General features: G+C 41.7%; 1 protein-coding gene across 1 annotated transcript; it reads right to left on the bottom strand.

The window, feature by feature from the left end:
• Window positions 1-1646: 1646 nt before the first annotated feature.
• Window positions 1647-18527, bottom strand: LOC113191430 (glutathione S-transferase omega-2). The gene is made up of 6 exons (XM_026401171.2): window positions 18491-18527; window positions 18120-18228; window positions 15807-16029; window positions 14795-14896; window positions 3600-3706; window positions 1647-1806 (listed from the first exon to the last, which is right to left on the bottom strand). Exons 1-6 carry the CDS (start codon window positions 18522-18524, stop codon window positions 1647-1649), a joined length of 735 nt encoding a protein of 244 aa, XP_026256956.1. The 5' UTR covers window positions 18525-18527.
• Window positions 18528-23892: the final 5365 nt, after the last annotated feature.

Here is a 23892-nt window from a genome sequence, read left to right as displayed (position 1 = left end):
CTTCGAGTTTTCTATATTAGTTATACGTGGGGTCCTGAAAGAGACCACCTTCATTTTGGTCACCCAGAGAATGCCATTTTCGGTCACATCAAAAGCAATTGCGGTCCCATGCCAAAGAGTCACCAGTGAGGGCGATTTATACCTGCAAAGGCTGATCAGTCCCCTGAGTCCAGGAGAGACCACGGGAGATGATGCCCCTGTTCCCACGCACAGATCCCGGGAAACACTGATTCACACGCTCCACTCTGCATTCGTTCAGGTGCCATGGCAACGAGGCCCTTCAGAGCAGATGGTGGCGCCGACTGCCCGTCATGTGGCACCTCTTCTGGCAGGCCAGGCAGCCTCACCAAGCAGGCTTGCCTCTGTCCAGCTGGCAGGGAGTGACTCCTGGTAACTATGTACATGGGGCAAAATATGCCCAGAGCCAGCAGATGGCAGGGCCCAGCCGAGATGTGGGAGGAGGGGAGGGCTGGTTTGGGCTGAGTCAGAGGCAGGGACAGCGGACAGCTCCTGAAGGGGCAGGAACAAGTCAAAACATCACACACGCTGCTGCCTGGCCTCAGCTCGTCTGGGAGGCTGGGGAACAAACTGAGCGGGAGCCAAGCCAAAAACATCAGAAGCTTCGACAAATAACACTGGACGCCTCCAGGGGAGGCGATGGACACTCCCAGCAGAGGGCAACTGCTGGTGCCCCCAGCATCCTCAGCTCTCAGTGTCTTTGTGCAAATCTCTGGTGGGGCCAAGCCAGAGCCTCTCACTGCAAAAGAAGCAGCTCCAAAGCTCCAGGGTCAACCCCAAGATGACAGACAGGTGAGGGGCTCCTGTGGGGGGAGCAGGGCCCGCATCTTTGCCAACTGTATCCTTCACGTGACCCTGAGCTTGGTACCCAACAGGCAAACGGAGGCATCTGTTGGGACAGATTGAAAGAGTACATGACGCAAATCCCACAGAGTGACCTTTACCCGTGACTTGGGGTGTGTGCGTTTTTTTGCTACAGGATGCTGGTTACAGAACATTTGGTGAGACATCCCGAGCCATGACAGTGAAATTCTGACATACTTAGCCCAGAGTGATAAACGGGTGTTTCATTTCCTGCTTTGGAATTCTTTCCAGTCACAAGACCCTCCGTGTCTCCCAGGCCCATGGCCAAAGTTTGAACAGAATGACAGGCACTCGTGCCCGCCCATAGGGACTACAGCATTCACTTGTCCAAAGGAGGGTATTTGGACTTGGAGTGTTTTCTTCTTCCCCTCCTTCTTCTCAAGATTTCCTCTCACCAGGGAGGTTTTGAGGAGGTGCCCATCTGCAGTGACAAACGTCCATCCTAGGCAGACCCTGAACACCAATATCAGCACTGTCACCAATCATCTGGAGATCCAATTGCACCAAAGGCCAAGGATCTGAGAGACACACTTGCTCCCAAAATGCACTGGGACATCAGGGCTGGGCACCTTCTGCAGAATCATTAGAAGCTACAGGCTAGAGAAGTCAGACAAATGATTACCAGAAAGAATACATTTTCTGTTTCCATTTTTATTGGGAACCTCAAAGAAAAGGAAGAGAGACGGATTGACTCCTGAGACAATCCCTGATGCAGAATCACAAAACGCTGGGAATTCTGGGTGTTGAATGGGGGACCATGAACCTCAGCAAATCAGTCCAAAATCAAAGGCGTTAGGGTTGTTCTGGAAATAGAGATTCAAGAAGCCCAGGAAAACGTTCTTATCCATGAGCAGAGCACAGACTGTGGGGTCCTGCTTCATAGCTGATATCCAGAGCCGTAACGTGGGGGTGTGATTCACACAACTGCAAGACAGGAAAGAGGGGTCAGCACGTCCCACAGGGAAGACACTGGGAAGAGGGACACTTACTGCCTTTTAGATTTGCAAGAAAGCAAAAGTGAGTTTCTTGGGGGGAATATGGTTAATACAGTTATCATATTTAAGTGAACATAATCACTTAACTGAAGAAAAAAATTTTTTTTAAATAGCTGTACACGTTTTGGAATTGCAGAATCTGTTGCTTCTAATAATATGGGGGATACTTGTGGACTGAGGCTCTGGGGAAATAAAGCGTCTATTTCCTTGTTTACTAACAAAAAATAGAAAACATTCTTAGGTCATTTGCAGATTTTACTTCAGGGAGTTTGAAAAAGATAAAAACAGTAGTTTCCAAAAATACTTTTTAAGTGAATAAAACAATCCTGAGACTTGAAATCATGGAGATACTGAGGGCCCTGTTATGGTTTGGATGTGAGGGGTCCCCAAATGCTCATGTGGGAGACAGTGCAAGAAGGTTCAGAGGAGAAGTGATTGGGTTGTAAGAGTCTTAAACCAATCGGTGATTTAATCCCCCTATAGGGATTAACGCAGTGGTAACTGAAGAGGTGGGGTGTGGCTGGAGGAGATGGGAATTGGGACATGGCCTTGGTGTATATATTGGTATCTAGAAAGTGAAGTCTCTCTCTCTCTCTGCTTCTGGATCACCATGGGAGCTGTTTCCCTCTGCCACACTTCCACCATGATGTCCTGCCTCACCTTGAGCCCTGAGGAATGGAGCTGGCCTTCTATGGACTAAGATCTCTAAAACCAAGAGTCCTCAAATAAACTCTTCCTCCTCTACAGTTATGCTGGTCCTTTAGTCACAGCAGCAAAAGAGCTGACGAAAACAGGCCCTCTAAAGATGGATCAAGGAATTTAGGTCAAGGGCATGCAGGGTGACATGCTACAGTAACAACTGGCTAGGGACAGTCCAGGACTGGTGGTGAACCTTCCTGATCTAGAGTTCAATGCTCTGTCTTTGGAGGAGACAGGTTCTTATCATTTACATGTTGGAGTTGAGTTTGAATACCCAAGTTGGTTATGTTACTGATTTCCAAACATCAGAAATGTCCAGCACCATCCCTGCATCTGGCAGGATTAACACAAATCCTAGGCCTATCCAACATCTCTCTGGGCTTTGGGATGACAAAGCCTGTGTTCTGCTCAGGATGCTACAGAGCTATTATTTCTTTGGCCTTAAACATCCCTACCCTTCTGTGGAATGTGGTTGTGATTTTGTACATGCATTTAAACATTAATCATGTGTTCCTTTTAAAAATTATATTCCTAGGCTGGGGTTGTGGCTTAGTGGCAGAGTGCTCGCCTAGCACATGTGAGGCACTGGGTTCAAACCTCAGCACCACATTAAAAAAAATTAAATAAAATAAAGATATTAAAAATATATTAATAAATAAAAATGATATTCCTATCTGGGGGAAGATTCCTCATAGACATGAGATGTGACTCAGGTGTGTGGTATCTGCTGGGCAATGAGTGCAGCAGGACCAGAGGGACTGGGCAGGACAGCAAGCTGTGAAGCGCTACAGGAGGCTTTTGCTTACGGGGTCTCCCCAAAGAGATGCAAGCAACACCTGAGTCTGCAGGTGGTGGGAGGAAAGCCCAGGTGCATTTGGAACAAGGACGCGCACATGGGTGGCTTGAAAATCTGCTTTGGTTTTATACATCCTGGGACACCCCCACAAGGGGAGGTACTGGCACATAGACCATCTCAAACATTGTCACTCAGTGTATTTGCCACCACATGGTCGAGGGTCTTACTCAGCTATCCCATACACATCCAGCCGCTCAAACCAGGGCCAGAGGAGGTAATCGATCATGGATATGTGGTCCCCACCAAAGAAGGTGGTGTTCTGATAGTCCAGAATCTAGAAAGGCAAACGGAACAAAAGCACGTTAATTCACAGCTCTACCGGCGTATTTCTAGACATTAAATATAAATATCAGATACATTCCCAAAGAGGGAGATGGAGGCTTCAATTCTTCTTCCCATTTTTAGGAGACTGTCTCTTCCCTCTTCCTAAGGTTTCTTCCACCTCCTCTAGGGCCACACTCCTGGCTGCATTCTGTCCCCTCCCTCCTTCCAACACTGGAATAACATTGTAACTCAAGTGACTGGAGAATCTGGACAGACAACCAGTGGCCCAGTGGCTCCCCCAGTCTGGAGCAGGCTGCTCCAGGTGCTGGGCTTCCACACACCAGCTGGGTCCAGAGCGGGAGGCCCAGCCTCAGCCCAGAGCTGCCCGTGACCTGGAGGCCTGGGAGCCTCAGCCTGATGCTGAAGGAATCGTCAGGAGCCCCACTTGCTGTAGTTCTGAACCCCATTCCCAGCATGCTCTTCTCTATAACAAAGGGCCTACGTAGCCTTCCTACCGCTCACTCTTTCACCTTCTCAATCCGTTCAAAGCCACGGCAGGAAGAGCAGCTCCCTCAAATCCCAGCATTATCCATCATTCTTTTATTTGAGTTCTCTGAACTTCACACTCTGTCCCCTCAACATTATCAATGTCTGCATTAAAATAAAATTTCTCTTTCCTAAATGGGACAAATCAACACAGGTAGATAGATTCTACTGAAAACAGACACTCTCTCAACAGACAGATCATCAAAGACGATGAAAGAAAGCACCTGAAAACCCTAAAAAGCAAGCACACTTGGCGAGGCTGTCATTGGGCCAGCTCTTCCTGGTGTCCGTTACCTGGCTGAATCAAGCAACCACTCGCTTTGGCCTACACAGCTCATAACCAGAGATCCGTCCCCCAGCTGGGGCTTAGAATGTGGCCCAGGTGACTCAAAGAGGTCAGCTCTGTGGTGTTTCCTTCTTGAGATGTTGGGGCTGTAGTGAGGGACAGAGGTTTACTAAGAGGCATCCTGTAAATTGGGTACCTGGAATGAATGGCACCATCAAGGACACACTCCAGGCCTGCTTGCTCTCTTGGCTGGGGCATGGTGATGGGCTTGTAGCTAAGAAGGGAAGCTCTAGAGCCCCCAGACCTTGTCCTATAATAGGCTTTACCTCTGATCTAACATGGAACCCAGAGCAACTTACCTCCTTTCTCCTCTAAGCCTCAAAGTCCTCATCTATAAAATGGTGGGGATGTCAGAGGTTCTGGTGAGGGAGTGACAAAGCATGCATGGAAACCCACCTGACCCTGCTCAGTGAATAAGAGCAGAGACCCCTCATTCTGCATCCACAGAAATCAAGTAAATACTTCCTGCCAAAAGATCATGAGCTCTCTACATGCCACCCCTTCTCCGAGGGGAAAGAAAGTCTTGATGCCCTGAAGTCTACGTCTTGATATTTCCCAGTGGGCATAGAGAGATCCCCTGGATTGTTGTCCTGAAAGTCTGGATAAATGTTAGGTGATAACACTTGTTCAAGGAGGCTAACAGAACAGCATGAAGACAGCAGAAGCTACGCAATGAAAAACCCAGAGGTGTCCTCAGTCACATATAAACAAGATCTGGCTTAGAGGGGAAAGAAGCAAATATATCAGTGTTTATAGATTCCAGCAGGCTCAAAACTCCCTTTATGCCCAGGAATAGATAATAAGTGTCTAAACTCTGTGTGTGTGTGTGTGTGTGTGTGTGTGTGTGTTTTGTTTGTTTGTTTTAGGTACTGGGAATTGTACTCAGGGACACTTAACCACTGAGCTACACCCCCATCCCTTTTAACGTTTTATTCTGAGACAGGGTCTCACTAAATTGCTCAGGGCCTCCCTCGCTAAGTTGTTGAGGCTGGCCTTAGACTTGTGATCCTCCTGACTCAGCCTCCTTAGTCACTGGGTTTCAGGTATGCACCACTGCACCCAGCTAAATACCCAAACTTTTATCACTGATTTTGGAATGAAGAGCCACAACTTGTTTTTGGACTCATGGCACAAATGAAAACCAAATCTAAACCACTGGACTTTGGAACAACTGTATAATTCTGCTTTACAGAGCAGGATGTTCTTGGAAAAGACCTTGTTAAGTAAATCAGACAAAGACATTTAATGGAATCAGATGGGTCCTTTGATAAAATGATGATATAATTTCATAAATGAATCACTGCTTAGTAATTGATAATTGTTCAATATATATTTCTAAAGTTTTCTATTTATTTACTCAGAGTAGGAGTATGCCTTGAAATATATGATCTTATAGACATTATATAAATACTCATAAAGTAATACAAGCAATAATCAAGGTACTCAGCACAGTAAAGTCAACATGAGCCAGGTATGGTGGCACACTCCTGTAATACCAGTTACTTGGGAGGCTGAGAAGGCAGGACTACAAGTTTAAGCTGAGCCTAGGCGATTTAGTGATCCTGTCTCGAAAGTTTAAAATGGCTGGGAAAGTGGCTCATTGGTAGAGACCCTAGCATGTGCGAGGCCCTGGGTTCAATTCTCAGTACCAAGGAGGGTGGAATCCATGTGAGCTAGTGGATAAAATAGATCAACTGCCCTTCACCAGGCCCTCAAAGGGCAATACACGTCCCCCAGCTCTCTCGGAGCCGGCGATAACTTGACCCGCCCACATCAAAACTGCCGGAACTCTCAATACAGTGCCAGATTATTTTTGGTTTTGTTTTTATTTTCTTTTTTAGTTCTGTGGACAGAAAAGGGCCTCATACATGCTGGGTAAGTGCTCTGCTACTGAGCCCCCCACTCCACTGCTGCAGACCCTTGAGCCCTGCCCCAGACAGCATTTCCCCACCAATTTTAAGCAAATCTAAAAATTCCTAAAGAAAACTGTCTGCCCATCAACTAGCACAGAGTTCTGCCTCCTTTACTGATGAATCCCAGGGATGCAGAACACCCTGGCCAGGCCTCCTTGGAGGATTCTTGCAATTCTTTAGGACTCCCAATAGGAGAGCTCTCTTCTATACAAACCTGGTACTTTACTTTTTTCAGGCATTTAGAATTATCTTAGAGTCCCAGACATTGTGAGGGAAGCATTTTGCAAAAAAAAAAAAAAAAAAAAAGGCATTTGAGGTTCTGGAAAACTACAAAAATCTATTTTAAAATGTTCTGTTTTCCAAATCACTTAAAAATAAGGCTACAGACTTAATGAGGGAAAACTAGTGAGCAATGCCTTTTTGGCCTGAGGAAGGTGCACTCTTCCTTCCCACCCTCTGAACCTGAAAGGCCTGGCTGGAAAAGCCCCTCCTCTTCTTCCAGGCCTTCGGGCGCCCCCAGCGGGAGGAAGATGGAAAGTCAGTCCTTCAGGTCCACAGGAGCGAGAGCGGAGGAGGAAGCACTCGGGTCTCCCTCTAGTGGTCATCAGTGGAGCGGCGCAGTGGCCGTGCCTCCCTCCCGTAGGTTCAAAGGAAGGAAAAAGAAATCTGCAATGCTTTCAGGACAGAAGCAAACTCATAAAAGAGAAGCGAACCCCAGACTTTTTAAATCAAGACAATGTAAAAAAAAAAACAAAAAACAAAAAACAAAAAAAACTCCAGATTAAGATCTCAGACTCTCAGGTGCAGCCTCAATAACTGAGCTTCAAACCTTGAAGGGGCTGCCTGCCCTTTACCATCATCATTGACAGAAATCCCTGGCCTTATGGTCATTGTGGTCGGCTCTCCCTCCTCCTCCTCCTCCTCCTCCTCATCATCATCATCATCATCATCATCATCTTTGGTACAGGAGATTGAGCCCAGTGGAGCTTTACCACGGAGCCACATCCCCAGCCCTTTTAATTTTATTTTTTTAATTTTAAGACAAGGTCTTGATAAGTTGCTTAGGGCCTCACTAAATTGCTGAGGCTGGCTTTGAACGTGTGATCCTCTTGCCTCAGCCTCCGGAGTCCATAGGGTTACTGGTGTGTACACCCAGCTGGAAATTATTCTTAAGAAGCAGCCCACCCTCCCCAAAAACATGAAGTCACCTACCAATATGTGAGCAGTACAATTCAAGTGCTTATCCAGATGCCACGGCAAAGCACTCAATTTTTTTCTTCCCATAAATCTTTTGAGTTCATAAAAGATAAGTGAAAATTCTCAAGATGTAAATTCAGGTCCCTGCTACACTGAGACAGCTGAGGATCCAATGAACAGAGCCTCAGTAAAATGAATCATTTTCTCCTCTATGAAACAGCATTAGAAGTAGGGTTTATGCAGAACCTGCCCCTCCTGCTGCCCCTCAGTTATGATCAAGATTGTCCCATGAAGATGCAGAATACAACCTGTCAACATTTGGAGCTTAAAGGGGCAGTGAAAATTCTATCCTATAATCCTTTTAATGGCCCTAATTATTTTGTTCAAAATATCTTTGTAACACTAGGTGATGCCAGTCAAATTCTGTAAAGTGATGAATAGCGTATGCAAATTTGGCGAATATTTATCACCTCTCTGAAGGGGGAGGGATTTCTATGCATGAAAATCAGTGGAAAAAAGCATATCAGGAAAGACTTACAGAACAATATTTTTAAATGTTACATTTCTATATACATAAAAGAGATAAATTAAAGTAAAAATGAGTTTTTAAAACAAGTAGATTTTATACATAAGGAACTCTTTTAAAGGAACTACTACAAATAGACAAGGAAAATCAATAAAGTCTTGAGAGGCAGATGGACAATATCCCTTGAAGAGACAATGTTCACAAAACCAAATACAAAGCGATGACATACTTTGGGGAAACCTCCCACTTCAGATGCAATCAAAGTAATACAAAGGGCTCAAAGTGTAGCTAAATGGTAGAGTGCTTGCCTTGAACGTGCAGGGCCCTGGGTTCATTTCCCCAGCACAGTGTGTGTGTGTGTGTGTGTGTGTGTGTGTGTGTGTGAAGTCAAAAAGGAGAAATTGTTATTTAGCTCTCTAAAACAAGCAAGTATCTTTGTGAATGAAATCTCTAAAGGAGATGGTACCTGGAGCATTCTCATATACTGCTTGGAGAGTGGTGTAAACGTCACACATCACAAGTCTTTTGAGCAGCCATTTAATAATATATGGCTGCAACCCCCCAAACATGCAGCCCCTTTGATCTGGTATTTCCATTCCCAAGAGTTTCGCCCAATGGCATATTCTAAAACAGAAAACGATTTCTGAGCCAAAAAGCTGCACTCCCCATGGCCCCATTCATAATGGCAAAGGACTCAGAACATTTCAACACCCCTAACCAGGGTGTGGGATGAACAACTATTTGCTTTACACATATGGCAAATTATGTAGACACTAAAAGTGATTTTTCATCTATTTTAAAAATTACACATCTAACACAGAAATACATTGTAATTACCTTTAAAAAATTCAAACACAAAAAATAGCATAAAAGCAAAGATCCTCCCTCCCCCACTCCCTGCCCTTGACCCACTTCTCTTTCCAACGGAGCTGTAATCAGTGCCCTTCCCAGTGGAAGCCACTATCAGGAGTTCAACATGTGTCCCTCCAGACACTTTCCTGGGCATTTGTTCTCATGTATATATTCACATATATTGTGGGGGGTTTTGACTATTAAAATGGGACCATGCTACCTGTATTACTGTGTGATTTACTTAAATGTTTCTAGGCAATCTTTTCATGTCAGTACACAGAGATACACTGTATTCTCCCCACCCCAATCCAGTGCTAGGGATTGAACCAGGATCCCAAACATGCTAGGCAAGCACCACCAATCTGTACCCCAAGCCCTTTTTAAATTTTTATTTTGAAACAGGGTCTTGCCAAGTTGCCCAGCTGGCCTTGAACTTGTAATCCTCTTGTCTCAGCCTCCCCAGTTGCTGGGATTACAGGTGTCACCACGCCCAGCTCAACTGCATTCATTTCTTTTTCATATTTTTTTACTGATGCATTTTGGCTGTAAATAGTAGCATTTGTTATTACACATTCATACATGCACATAATATAACAATATAATCTGGCTATTGTCATTCCCCAGTATCATTTGTAACTACTCCACAGAATTCCACAAAATGAATATAATTTATTTATCCATCCTCCACCTAATGGATATTATGATTTCTATTTTTTGCCATCATAAATATTTTTTTCTCTAATAAGCACCCTTACATATATAAATATAGAGGTTACAGAATATGAGAAAAATCCTTATGTAATGGTAAGTTTTATAGCAACACATTTTAAGTACATAAAAATATACATAGCAAAAAAGGATAGAAAACAAAAGTATATTTATTTATAATTAGAGAAAAGTAAAATTAGCTTTTAAATAATAAAAATAAGTATTATTCTATTATTTACTTGGTGGGACGTGGTATAGCAGAAGGCTATTAAAAGAAAAGGCATAGGCCTAAAATCCTAGCAACTAGGGAAGTTGAGACAGTAAGATCACAATGTAGAGGCCAGCCTGGGCAACTTGGCAAGACTCTCAGCCACTTAATGAGACCCTTTCTCAAAATAAAAAATAAAAATGGCTGGAAATGTAGCTCATTGGTAATGTGCTAAAGTGCCCCTGGATTTAATCTCTACCCACCCCCCACCACACACACACAAAAGAAAAAAAAACAGGAAAAAAAATTCATGATACATCAATTATATCTCAACAAAACTATTATAAAAATACTAGTAACAATAGGTTTAGTTTATAAATGTGTCAACCTAGTTGATAAAAAATAACATTAGATTGTAGATACTTTGTGGTAAAAGACTACAGATTATTTCCAATAAAGAATTAGCCAAGTATAAACTTTCTTTTCTTCCTATCTTAGTGATATTAAAGGAGAAACAAACAACATAAATAATTTCAACTTTGAAATTAATAAAAATTAAAGAAGAACAAGAGTGAAACTTCACCAAGACAGCCAGGCATGGTGATGTATGCCTGTAATCCCACCCAGCAGCTCAAGAGGCTGAGGCAGGAGGATTGAGAGTTCAAAGTCAGCCTCAGCAAAAGCAAGGTGTTAAGCAACTCAGTGAGACCCCGTTTCTAAATAAAATACAAAGTTGGGCTGGGGATGTGGCTCATTGTTCCAGTGCCCCTGAGTTCAATCCCCAGTGCCAAACCCCTCCCCCTGCCAAAAAAAAAAAAAAAAAAACAAGACAATAGAACCTAATGGGCTAAAATGTCTTTATTTTGGAGAGGAAAAAGGACAGATTAAAAGTGAAGATTACAGGTAAAATTTAGAATCAACAAAGTATGCCAGGCATGGTGGTGCACATCTATAACCCCAGCTGCTTGGGAAGCCAAGGGTAGGGAGGATTGCAAGTTCAAGGCCAGCTTCTGCAATTCAGTGAGACTCGATCTCCAAATCAAAAATAAAAAAGGCAGGGATCTAATTCAGTGGGAGAGCATCCCTGGGTTCCATCCCTAGTACCTTCCCCTCCAAAAGAAAGTAACCACAGATGCTCCTGAATGATGCTCACACAAATTATGCAAATTTGACCTTATGTAAAGTGCTGCACCTAGAACATGTAATCAGATTTGGCAGCGTGGAATGCAAAGGAACCTAGGACAAAGCGGGTTCATGAATGCCAAGAGGCAAAAGCATGGTGTCCTTCGGCTATCAGAAGGGTAGTTGCTGATGCAGGTCCTCATTCCCAGTGAGCTGTTTCAGGGTTATGTCACCTGCTCACTCTCACTCTCCTGTACTGAGTCTGATGATGACTGGGAAGGAACCAAGCCATAGCCAAAATGTGGACACTGAGTGAAAGACAGCATGTGAAGCGTCACAGAAATCCAGCCAAGTCCTGTCCTTCAGTGCACTGGACTTGACTTCCATAAAACGTTCTGAATGAACTCCCTGGTGAAAAAGAGCTCCTGAAAGGTCCTGTCAAACTGAAGTCCACAAAGACAAAACCAAGACTGGTCCAAATCCTATTTTGAAATGGAAAAGTCAGTAATACTGTAAAAAAGAGAAGAAAGCTAAAAAATGTGTGCCACTTCACACACTTCAATTAATGATTCAAGAAAAGCTAGAAAATCTGTTTGAAGATAGATTTAAAGTGTGTTTAGCCCAGGGCATCCCAACAGTTTTAAAACTCATGCCAATGTTCAGTAGAGGAAAGCAAGGGGAGAGCCTGCTGGTTCAATAATAAAAGCAGTGGTAATAGATCTCAAAGAAATGTGAAAATATTATAGAAAAAATGTGGCTATGTAATAATAAATCTTCAATCTTAATGAACTGGGTTTTTAAAGAAAAAAACTTTAAAACCAGACAGGGTACTTATTTCAAAAGAAAAAAAAAAAGTGTCAGAGTTTAAAATTGCAAAATGTGAACAGCATTTTGCCTGGAGGTAACATGGCAGATTGTATATTGAAATCTTGGCCCATTTATCACTCAGAAAGACCATGGGTATTCAATATATTTCTAGCTCATATAAAATCCTGATTGTACAAAGCCATGTGAAAGAGTTATGTGTCGGGGGTTGTTGCTATTTCACAAGTTTCAATTTCACTAGAGTCTCCTTAGAGTCAATACATTGATATTTAGAGGAATTAATCAAATAACACAAGTCCACTGGTCATGTTTTCAGATTCTGACATTGCCTTCATTGTAGCTAATATTCTTGTTAACATTCTGTGGGACAAAAACCACATTCAAACCTGTTAGGATAATGCTACATATTTTGTGGTCCTTCAGTAACATCAGTGAAAGCTACTTGATCCTGGGGTGGTTAGCAACAGGTATTTCTGGGGCTCAGGTAACTAAAGATAAAGTGGAATGTGTTATTAGTGATGAACTAGAGCCAGCTGCCCACACCTCTTTCCAACTCTGAATTCAGAGGCAGTACATGGGTAGCTTAAAATCAGCCTTGGGAGGGGATTTACACCATTGAAATTGGCAAAAGCTAAAAATCAGGGACTTTCCCCCTTCTTTATTTCAGAGAATTGGTTCTTAAACATTTATGACCACCCTACTGATTTGGGGTTAATGCTCCTAGCTAGTAAAATTGTCCCATATCACTCTCCTAAGCTCTCTCTCCAGGAATATCCCATCAGTACCACAAACACAGCAAAATGAATCCTCCTTCCAAACCTCTTTCAGTGAAAAGCATCACATTTACTGGCTACAAACACAAACTTGAAAACCAACTTCTATAACTTCAGCTCCTTCACCAGGTTCCATCTCATCTTTAACTCTTAAAATCTCCCCCTCTCCAACCCTCTTGATTGTGGTCCTGTTGGCCCCCTTACCCATCCTCCTCACTGTTGCTGGGATGAGCATTTTAAAACACATGAAGGTTGATGCATGCCTATAATCCCAGAGGCTTGGGAGGCTGAGGCAGGAGGATCACAAGTTCAAAGCCAGCTTCAGCAATTTAGTGAGCCCCTGAGCAACTAAGTAAAGCCCTGTCTCAAAATAAAAAAAAAAAAAATTAAAATGCTGCGGATGTGGCTCAATGATTGGGGATAAGGCCACTCTAATTTGCAAAGTAGGACTAGTACATTCAGGTTGAAATGGTTGTTGAAAAGAGCAAATGAAGCAGTGAATGCCAAGTACCTGCAGCATTATGCAAGGCAAAAAATACAGGTTCCCTTGTGCTGAACAGAGCCCCAGGTGAAGGAAACCTGTTCCTCCACCATAATTTTATATATCATTCAGTAACCTGCACTTTACAAAGTTCAGCCATCCTCTAAATGGAGAGTTGAGGGAAATAGATCTGGAGCCAGCACCAGGCCTCCTCTCGCTGAGGGTTCTGGAACCCAGTAAAGTCAGTCTAAGACCCAAGACTCCTTCTCCCATATCACAGGCCTCTTTGGCGTCAAGGCCACAGCCCAGGACCCCAGACAAAAGGTGACTTCATCATCCACAAGTACTGCAATTATGCAAATCTAAGATAAGGAATGAAGTGTGTATAAATTTATACTGCTTTCACTTGACAAAGGTCAAATGAAAGAGTATTAATAACCAGCCTTCCCTTCAGGGGCGAAAAATACATTTTCTGGCTACCAATGAAGAAACGATGCATCCATCCAAGGTATTTATCGATTTCTGGAACAAAGATAAAGGAAGCCAAAAACCACCTTCCAGATTTTTCTAGAGGTAAGGAGTAAGTAGCTCCACTACTTAGAATCTACTGGCAGAGATTGCTCCTTGTCCACCCACACCCACTTTCTTTTTCTTCCTTAATTACACAACACTAACTTTATTCAGAGTATCCCAGATAAAAGACAAATTTCCCAGCCTCCTCTGAAAATAGTTAGGACCCTACAACTAAATCCTGTTTAAGCAGTCACTTTTCAAGGAAAAGTCCTTTAAAGGAGCGTCACCATTTGCCTTTTTTTTTTTTTTCCTCTTTACTCTCCTTTCCAGAACCTGGAATTGGGATGTAATGACTGCAGTTCCAGCAGCAATCTTGTCATTTTGAGGATGAAAACCTTGCACTAAAGACAAGAAAACTGAAAGAGAGAAAGAGTCTCAGTACAGGGTAATTTTATAAGGAAGCCACCAAATGGCCCTGAACTATCTACCTGTGGCTTTCCCCAGCGCCAGGGGGCTGAATTGAGGACTTCATGCATGCTAGCCAAATGCTGTACCACTAAGCCTGAGCTACACCCCCAGTCTCCCATCTTTTTTTTTTTTTTTTGAGACAGGGTCTTGTTAAGTTGTCCAGGCTAGCCTCAAACTTGGAATCATCCTACCTCAGCCTCTCAAGCAGCTGGGATTACAAGTGTGTGCCATGATGCCAGGTTTACCTCTGGCATTTTGATGTGAGAGAATAAACTTTTATAAGATAAATACAGAATAGTTAGGCCCACCAGCAGCCAAACACAATCCCTAGCTAATATCCTGGCCTCCCAGGCAGAAGCCAGAAAAGCTGTGCATTTTCTGAGATACTCAGGAAACATGGTGACTCCAGAAAAGGAAGCACTTGGTGCAAATTGTACCCTCCTACTAGATTTTTAAGAATAATTCCAAAGCATGTCAGTGGAAGGTGATGATCTGTGGTACTTAGCAGAGTCTGGCAAAAAGAATAAGCCTTTAAAGTAGAAGGAGTCAGAGTGACCATCCAGAGACCCTGCATGGCTTTCTCCAATCCACCTGACCATGAGAGGGGCCCCTTTTTGTACCTCCTCCAGATTGCAGAATTCCTGACGCAGGGATATCTTCAGATCAGCACATTCTCTCCCACATCTCAACGCTACCAGACACTCCTTAGTCAACTGTGGAACCTATTCAAAGGACACAGGTTCTTAGTGGAGCAGTCTGTGGGAACCATGTTCCTGACCTGCCTAAAACTGCAGCAGAGCTTTACAAAACAGAACAGACCAATACCCACACACCACGATCAGAGTACCCAGCTCCCTTCGAGGGGCACGAGGTTATGCAGGAACCCACTTCTTAAAGTACTCAGGAAAATAAGGTGCTTTAACAGGGGTTCAGCACTCCTTACTTGATTGGCTATTTCTATGCTGTACACTGAGGCTTAGAGAAGATGCTTAACCTCTCTAAGCCTCAGTGTTCTCATCTGAAAAATAGATATGATAAAAGTACCCATCTCAAAGAGCAGATGTGGAATGAAATAAGTTGGCCTCTGAAGTAGTTAGGGCAGTGCATGGACATCAATTTATGTGTACTATTAACACCATTGGTTATCGTTTTCTTTCCAAAGAGAATTACCTTAAAATGTCTCCAACACCTCTTCTTTCATTATCAATAGCTGCCCTCTTTTCTCCCTTCTTCTTATTTCCTGGATAGCGGTATCCTTGCCCCATTTAAAGGGCAATTCCCTTTCATGCATAATCTTCTCACTCTATGATGTTTAGAAAATACTCTCTTTAAAGGATCACCAGTTTTCAGTCAGTATCCCTACTTCAATTCACATGGTCATTACCATGTGGCAGTCAGACCTGCCAAGACTGCCAGTTGAAATGGAAACGCACCTAGGAGTTAATAAGTCTTCAATCTTTACTATCAGTGGTCAGACCCTACTCTAATTCCATGGCAATTATTCCCCTGAGGCTCAAATGGTATTAAAATAAAACCATTTCACCAATGATTTGACTTTACAATGGGTTGAAATTTGGCAAAGACACGCAAAGTAAAATAGACAGTTAAGTGGCTCTTTAAAATTAAATATACCTTACAGAATAGCTCCAATAACATCTTCTGGCGTGCTCGTTCATAAGGATCATATGGGAAGAGCCTCCGTCCTGGGTAAGCATCATCCAGGTATTCACATGTGATGACAGACTCATAGATCAGTTGACATTGGCTGGTCTCCAGGACAGGAACTTGGCCAAAAGGGTGTTTTGTAAAGTACCAATCAGGCTTGTTTCTCAGGTTAATGTTGATAACTTCATGTCTTAAAAAGCAACGACAAAAGAAGACAGAATAAAAATGTGTATGTAGGCAGATGCCCATCTTGAAATAAACAATTATAAAATTAAAATTTGTGATTATAGCAGTTTTTTTAAAAAAGTTCAAGTTTTGTATAAACTATATTACATCACTGTCTTCATTCCTTTAGTAAAAGATGTTAGATGTTTTCTATGCCTGATCCCATTTGTTCCTCGGGATTCCCCACTTCCTAGGAAATAAAACTGGAGGTTGAATCTGGTGCCCAATGCCTTGTGCTAAGACAAGCAGAGTCAAGATCAGAGCCAAGCAGACTGACTCAGCGTTTGTTCACTGAACCATGGCATTAGAGAGTTTAGGACATTTTAAAGCTTAAAAATACAAATCTGGTGTTAATATGTCATGATATGTTGTGGAAAATGTTAACAATGAAGAGTACAAGTTCAGGCACCAAACTGGACAGAATAGCCCAAGACCTTGGCCACACTCCCTCACCTTCTGTGCTCTGTGTCCTTAATTATAAAAGGAGGGTGATAAACTGTCCCCATCTCTTGGCACTGTTGTGATGATCAAGGAAGTGACTATGAATTATTTGGGACAGTGCTTTGTACATTAGTATACAATAAGCTTTTAATTCTTATTTTTAATTATAATTATTAGAGGTTCAAGCCTATAAAGTTATCAGAGACAGTCACATAATGTTTAAAAAGATTAAAGAAAGCAAATGAGTACATTCTTTGCTAGGTCTAATAAATTATATTAAAAGCAGCAGTGCTCAATCAGGTGACTTTTGCCACTACACCTCCCCAAGGAACATTTAGCAACCTTTGGAGACATTTTTTGGCAACAACTACTATAATCTAATAGGTAAAAGGCAGGGATGGTGTTAACTATCCAACTATTTTCAAAACACCCCTTCCTCCCCCTCCGCAACAAAGAATCATCTGAATCAAAATGTCAACAGTGCTAAGGTGAAGAAACTGCTTTAAAGAAATATTTACATCATCAGTTCCTAAGCTGCCAATTAGGCAAAATATTGGGTTGCTATTATTTTTCTTTAAAAACAGGTAAACTTAGAGGCAATTATATTTGAGCAAAAGGGAAGAATCTGGAAATACATGTCATATACACTCAACATCATTTTATGTAAAGCATCTCTGCACCTATCTCTGTATTTTCTGATGCGAATCTGAAAATGCTGTATGCCCCTGTCCCCATGATGGACTCTTTGAGACAAGAGTCAGAGCCTGAAGTGACCCATTCTCTACCTTTGAACTTCAGGTTGGTGGACTCAGACAGTCCACATCCCAGCAAAGTTGCTTAACCTTCTCAATCCAAACCTGAAGGAGTTCATCTGCAAAATTCCTTCTAGAAGGATAGGTACCCACTTCTCAGCTATATCGGAACCTTAGAGACACCTGTTGGTAGCAGTTCCTTCTATTTCAATTTTTGGAATGGTTTATTCCTTCATTTAAGAAACACTTTTTGAGTGCCTACTATGTGCCGGGCTCTCTTCTAGGGTAGGTCCCTACCCTCCCAAGCTCACAGTTTTGGAGGACAGTAGTGTGGGGGCAGCGGCCGAAACGGAGGGACTAGGAGGAAAGATCGGTGTTGGATGCAGTAAGCACAATAAAGAACAGGGTCCACCTAAGATGCCTGGGTGGGGGTGGGGACCCCATGGAAGGGAGCAGCTGGAGAAGGCGTACATAGCTTTGGCTGTGCCCCTCCTAAACAAACATGGAGGAGGGAACCAGTTTGTTAAAGCCACCAATCATTCAGTTTGCTCTGCTTTGTCTGAAAATTCCATGCAGGGACAGGCCCCTGAAAAGAGCTCCGCCTTCCAGGAGGGCTGGAAAGGTACCCTCGCTTTGGACTTTTGGGTACCACAGGTGGTATGGCCACCTCCACATCAAGAATCTGTGAAGAATGGACATTTAAACCCCAACTTTCATTTTAAGGGTGTTTCATTTACTTTGTCTCCAGAGAAAAGGACAGGGAGCCCCGTCTAAAATCTGAGGGTGCCCTGGATTGTAAATATCCCCCCCTGCCTGTGGAGCGCTGGGCTTCATCAGGGCAGCCTTGGCTCCAGCTCCTCACCTGATGCCTTTGGCTTTGAGGACGAGCCGTGTCCTGTGCGAGTAGGGGCAGAACCTCATGCTGTAGACGCGGATTGTACCTTCAGGTACTGGCCCTGGGGGACAGCTTCCTGCAGGGCGGGGAGGGGCGGAGGACGCAGAGGAGGGTTAGCTCGGTGAGGAGAGGGGCTCACTCCCCTCCAAAGCTCTGCGCTCAGTCTCCCAAATCCCACAGGGGACAGTTTCGCACGTGGCTTTGGTGCAGGGGAGCCCTCCAAGTTCCTCCTAGCTCCGCTGACCTACAGGTTAACACCTGTCAGCTCTCTCCAGAGCCAGCAGCCCAGTCACCTGGCTCCCCCTGTCTGCGGGCCAGGGTCGATCGGGAGGACTCACCTTTCCCCAAGGACCTGGTCGTATCCACAGACATGGCGTCTAGGTGTCTGCCCTGCGCCCAGCGCTCACAGTCGCAACCAGGTGGCTCGCCGCCGCCGCCGCCGGCTCCAGGGACAGCTGCGCTCAGGAGCCCTCCTGCCCCAAATTCAATTTTTGAAAGGCTGGTCTCCGGCGGGTTAGAAGGGGCGGTGATCTGGGGCAAGAGCTAGGATAACTTAACCCAGGGAGACAGAACCCCAGATTCGGAAGCCCAGGAATAAGGACAAAAGCAATACCAAACCAAGCAAAACCCTGAAAAGTACCCACTTTGCTTTGAACATTCGAGTGCCATCTTTGGTGGGGCCTCCTCCACGTCAAGAATCTGTGAAGGATGGACATTGAAGCCCCAACATGCATTGCAAGGGAGTTTGATAAAAAATCGACCAAAATAACACGTTTTTTTTCTTTTCCACCCTCAATCCTCCCTTCTTTACTTAAGACAATTGGTCACATCTTTGTATAGTGAGTACAGAGTGAGTATGGCTTTTTTTTTTTTTCCTTTAATAGGGCCAAACTTTTCCATGATACAGCAGATAGGAAGAAAAAGTTATATGTTCAGATCTTGCATCTCCTTGAGAGTAAGTGCCAGCTAAATTTTGCAAAACACTTCACTTTGCCTGGCCCTAACTATGAGATTTTACCCAAGTTCTGAAAACTAGCAGTTAATAAGAACAGGATACCTAGAGGCAAAGAACAATTTGTGAGCTCTCCCCACTGCAACCCAAATTTCCAAGAAGACTCATTCTAGTGGTGAAGAACACATTACCCACAGCCCAGCAGCACAAAGGTCACTTGCATAGCAACCAGTCACATGAGGTAGAAGAGGTAGCTGGCCTGGGCTTTGACACTGATAAGCTGAGATCCTGAATTTCAGGAGGTGGAAAAAGAATTTTTTAAATTTTCCATGACTGAATTGAAATGGAAATTGCCTGCAAATCCATTTTATGGGATTGACAGGTAATGAAGGAAAGAAAAGCATTGTGTCTTACGCAAAACTAATTATTTCCATGGACTATTTGTTTGCTTCCTAAAACTGCTCAGTCAGGCAACTAGTATTATTCCTATTTTACAAAAATAATAAATAGCCTCAGAAAAATAAAATTATTTGCCCAAAGTGACCAGCTAGTAGAGTTGAAGAAATTTAAAAATCCAAAGAATGACTCATTGTCTTGGCCCCTAAAATGGATAACAATGTAGAGGAAAGGGTATATGTTCAGGAAAAGATGTAACACATAATGGCTGTTATTTTAATCTAGCTATCTTATTAAATGAAATAACAGAACCTTATTAAGAGGTTTATGAATGGGCACTTTTTGGCCTTTGGAATTCTAATCTATTCCGAACTTCTTATTTAATAGTGCAAACATTTTTTGTACAAAATAAAAATCTTCAGAATAGTGACTCAATCACATTTTTAACTGTCATTCCGCAATTATGAAATAAGCTTAGATAACAATGTGGCTTTATAAGAATTTGGGAATATCGAAAATGTTTGGATAAATGCATAGATACTTAGAAATGCATAAATGTCAAAAATCTGGTGTTGAAAAAGACAAATTGGTTCTTGCTATTTGACAAATTTTCATTTTGGAAGATAAAGTTATATAGCTAATTTCTATCAAAAAGGATAAATTGGATGGTAAAACAGAAATAGGAAATAACCATATCATGTCAGAGCTCCTGGTAGATAAAGAGTCAGATAAATGTGTCCCTTGCATATTTCAAATAGATGAGAGAAGTATACCCAGAAGAAGAACAACATTTCCCATCCCTCTCTTTACTCACCTACCTACACCAAATTAGACCTAACTTCCCACATACAGGTATATTTTTAATAAACAACATTTTCCAATGGAAGGCCCTAGGAGGAAAGTGGAACCTCAAAATAAAAATAAATTATTGGTAACATGTATTTGGTGCTTTATGTGTATTAATCCACTTAACCCTTAAATGGTCCTAAAAGTATTAGTTCATTTTAAAGGATGAAAAAACTGATGCTAACAAAGTTATAAACTTGGCAAAAGCTTCATAACTATTAAGTAGAAATGGAAGGATTAAAGCAACACTCTCAACCAGTAGCTTAATATATTCTAGATATGATGGACTGAATGGCTAGAAAACATTCTTCCCTAGATAAATATTTTAGGCTTTTGGGTCCTTCTGTTCTCAACTACTTTACTCTTGTAGGGTAAAAACAGCCATAAATGATATATAAATGAATGAGGATGGCTGTTTTCCAATGCAACTTTATGGACACTGAATTTCAATTTCGTTCATATTTTTAATAGCATTTATTTTCAGAGAAGTTTTAGGTTCACAGCAAAGCAGAGGGGTTATAAAGATTTTCATATATCCCCTACCCCACACATGCAAGCTTCCCAGACTGCCAACATCCCAACCAGAGTGGTACATTTGTTACAATTCATGAATACATACTGACAAATTATCATTAAAGGTCCTTGTATATGTACATTAGTTGTTCACTATTGATGAATTTCAAGTCATAAGTTATCATTTGTATTTTAATGTTTTAAAATGTAAAAAAACACTCTTAGCCCTTTGGGCTGTAAAAAAAACCCAACCAAACAAAAACAACAAAAAAACCCAAAACAGTTGGCTGGATCTAGCTCAATGGCCTTAACTTGGACATCTGTGGTCTATAGCACAATGATTGGATTAGCAATGGAGAAATTAACTGATTAATTAATTTGTAAATTAAAATGTTCTATGTCAGAGGATGTAGTTCCAAGTTCTTTCTCTTCGTTCCCTCTTTAAAGAAAATAAAATCCTTTAGAAGAACATTTAGATAATGTTGCTTATTATAAGTGTACCTGTATGTGGGAAGTTAGGTCTACTTAGTGTAGGTAGGTGAGTAAAGAGAAGGATGGGAAATGTTCTTCTTCTTCAGATAGGAAGCAATACTGTTAGAGTTCTCAAAATGTGGAGCCAGAAAGGCAGACTGTGAGAACTGGCTTTGGCATTCAAACCAGCTATGGAAGTTCTCTGACTTTCCCCTGTACAGTGAGAACATTAAAAATATCTACTAGATGGATTCATTGTGAGTGTGGACTGCGATCATACAGGCATCATCAATATAGTAAGAGCTTAGTGCACCTCAAAATTAATTAAATACTAGTGACGAGGAACACATTTTCAATAGTATAGTACATTCTAGCTTTGTATCCCTATAGATGAGATATACTGTTATTCAGTTTTGCTAAGCATATTAGAATTAAAATTCAACTCACAATATTTGTTTCACCAGTTACCAGTTTAATGGCAATTGAGTAGGTTAAATGCTGCAGGCTACATTTCAGTAATGTGGTTTTTGATCTTACCACTGAACACTATCGTTTCCCTAGAAAGATTTTAATTATGACCTTTAAGCTTACTTCTTTTTTAAAGATCCAGTAGGTACCTCTTTGGAATCCTCTTTGCAAACTTTCCTTCTATATTATTTCATATTTATACTTCTATTATACCAATCCATTCAAGCATGAGACAAACTGTAATGAGGCCATCTTAAACCTGCTCCAAATAGGTTTCCAGCCACTTCAAATATAACTAAATCTGTTTTGAAAATGTAGGGATCTTTAATCATGGCTGATTAATGACTTAGTCTTTTAGGAGAAGAATGCCACCACAAAAATAATTTCTTCAATTGTTTACATGAGTTTACCTTGAGAAAAAGTAGAGTTCGTATTTTACAATTTTTCAAAAATTTTTGTCATGCCCACCACTGAGAGAAGAAACTAGAGGATTTTCCTTTTTAATATTTCAGAAGAGGGGTTGGAATTGTGGCTCAGTGGTATAGGCTCCTAGCATGTGAGGCACTGGGTTCGATTCTCAGCATCACATAAACATAAATAAAATAAAGGTTCTGTATCCATCTCTGATGAAACATTGGTGAAGGTTAAATAATTGGGCTTTAACTAAAACTGTTAAAATGCAAAATTTTTAAAAAGTTCGCGATGCTATTAAAGAAATTTTTAAAAAATATTTCAGAAGTGCTCCTCACATGTAAGATTATAATACTGGGTATTCAGTTATTGTTCATGGAGTTCATAGAGCAAGATAAACTAGGAAACAGGTTCTACCCTCAAATATGTCTATAGTCATCATTTGTTTCCAGGAAGTGAGGGTCATAGGGAATTCTGTGCTTTAATGAATTTGTTTGGGGACATATTCAATAAGATCACTAAAATTATTAGAGGAAGAACGTCATCTTCCCACTTGGGCAAGTAGAGTCAAAGGAGACTTGTCTTTTAAGTGTTTAAATATATTTTCCTATACCTATGTCTCTTTACAACTTGAGGCATCAAAGAAAAAAACTTAACATATAACATTCAAATAAGCTAAAGCAAAATTCAAGATTCTAACATGAGCAAGTCAAATATTTGTAAAAATCAAACAAAACACATTGAGTTTGGAAAAGAAATATCAATATCTCCTATTAAATTTCAGGCACAATAATGATGTGGCAAAAAAAGTGATATAGTCATCCCTACATATTCACACAGATTTGGCCAAGGACTCTCTTGGATACCCAAATCCACAGCTGTTCAAGATTCTTAAATAATAAAATGGCATATTATTTTCACATAATCTTGCATATCCTCCTATATAAATTAAATCATTTTTAGTTAAAATACCTAATACAATGCAAATGATATGTAAATAGTCGTTCTACTGAATTGCTTTGGAAATAATTATAAAAAGTCTGTCATATTCAGTACAGATTGAGGTCTTTCCCCGCCCCCCCAAATATTTTCTATCCAACGTTGGTTGATTCTGCAGATGTGGGGCTCCTGGATAAGGAGGGCTGACTGTGCTATCATCTCCTGACTCGACCTCCAAATGCTAAGTTGTTGAATAAAAAGAGTCTAGGGGCAGAGACATATGTAATCTGTTACATTAACAACAGTAGTACTGACTCTAAAGAGTACTGACTGAATTTGAATCTCCTCTTCAGCATTTAATAGCTGGGTGACCTTGGGCAAATTATAAAAAACTTTCTATGCACTGGTATTCTAATCAGACACGGGATGAGAGCATTTAATACTTAGCACGCACCTGTCACCTAGTAAGAATTTAACATTAGCTATTATTTTTATTATCGTTTTCATGTAGCAGGAAAGACTTTCAGTCTTCAAAATGACAGGATAGTCCAAGAAATTAAATTCCCCTGCCTGCTTGTACCCTAATCATGCAGTGTAGCGCAACTAGAGATGCTGCATTTCAGATTTGAGTACCTAGTGATCTGGGGTCTTCGCCCGTCTCCAGCCAAATGAGAAAAATAAGAACAAATTAACCTGACTTAAAAATATTTGATTTAAAGGCCTGTTCTTTATTCTTGGATTATA

The sequence above is a fragment of the Urocitellus parryii genome, chromosome 5 (assembly GCF_045843805.1).
Source record: "Urocitellus parryii isolate mUroPar1 chromosome 5, mUroPar1.hap1, whole genome shotgun sequence".
In the NCBI taxonomy this organism is placed as follows: domain Eukaryota; kingdom Metazoa; phylum Chordata; class Mammalia; order Rodentia; family Sciuridae; genus Urocitellus; species Urocitellus parryii.
Note: the sequence above shows the minus strand (reverse complement) of the source record. Positions and strands in the feature narration are given on the sequence as shown.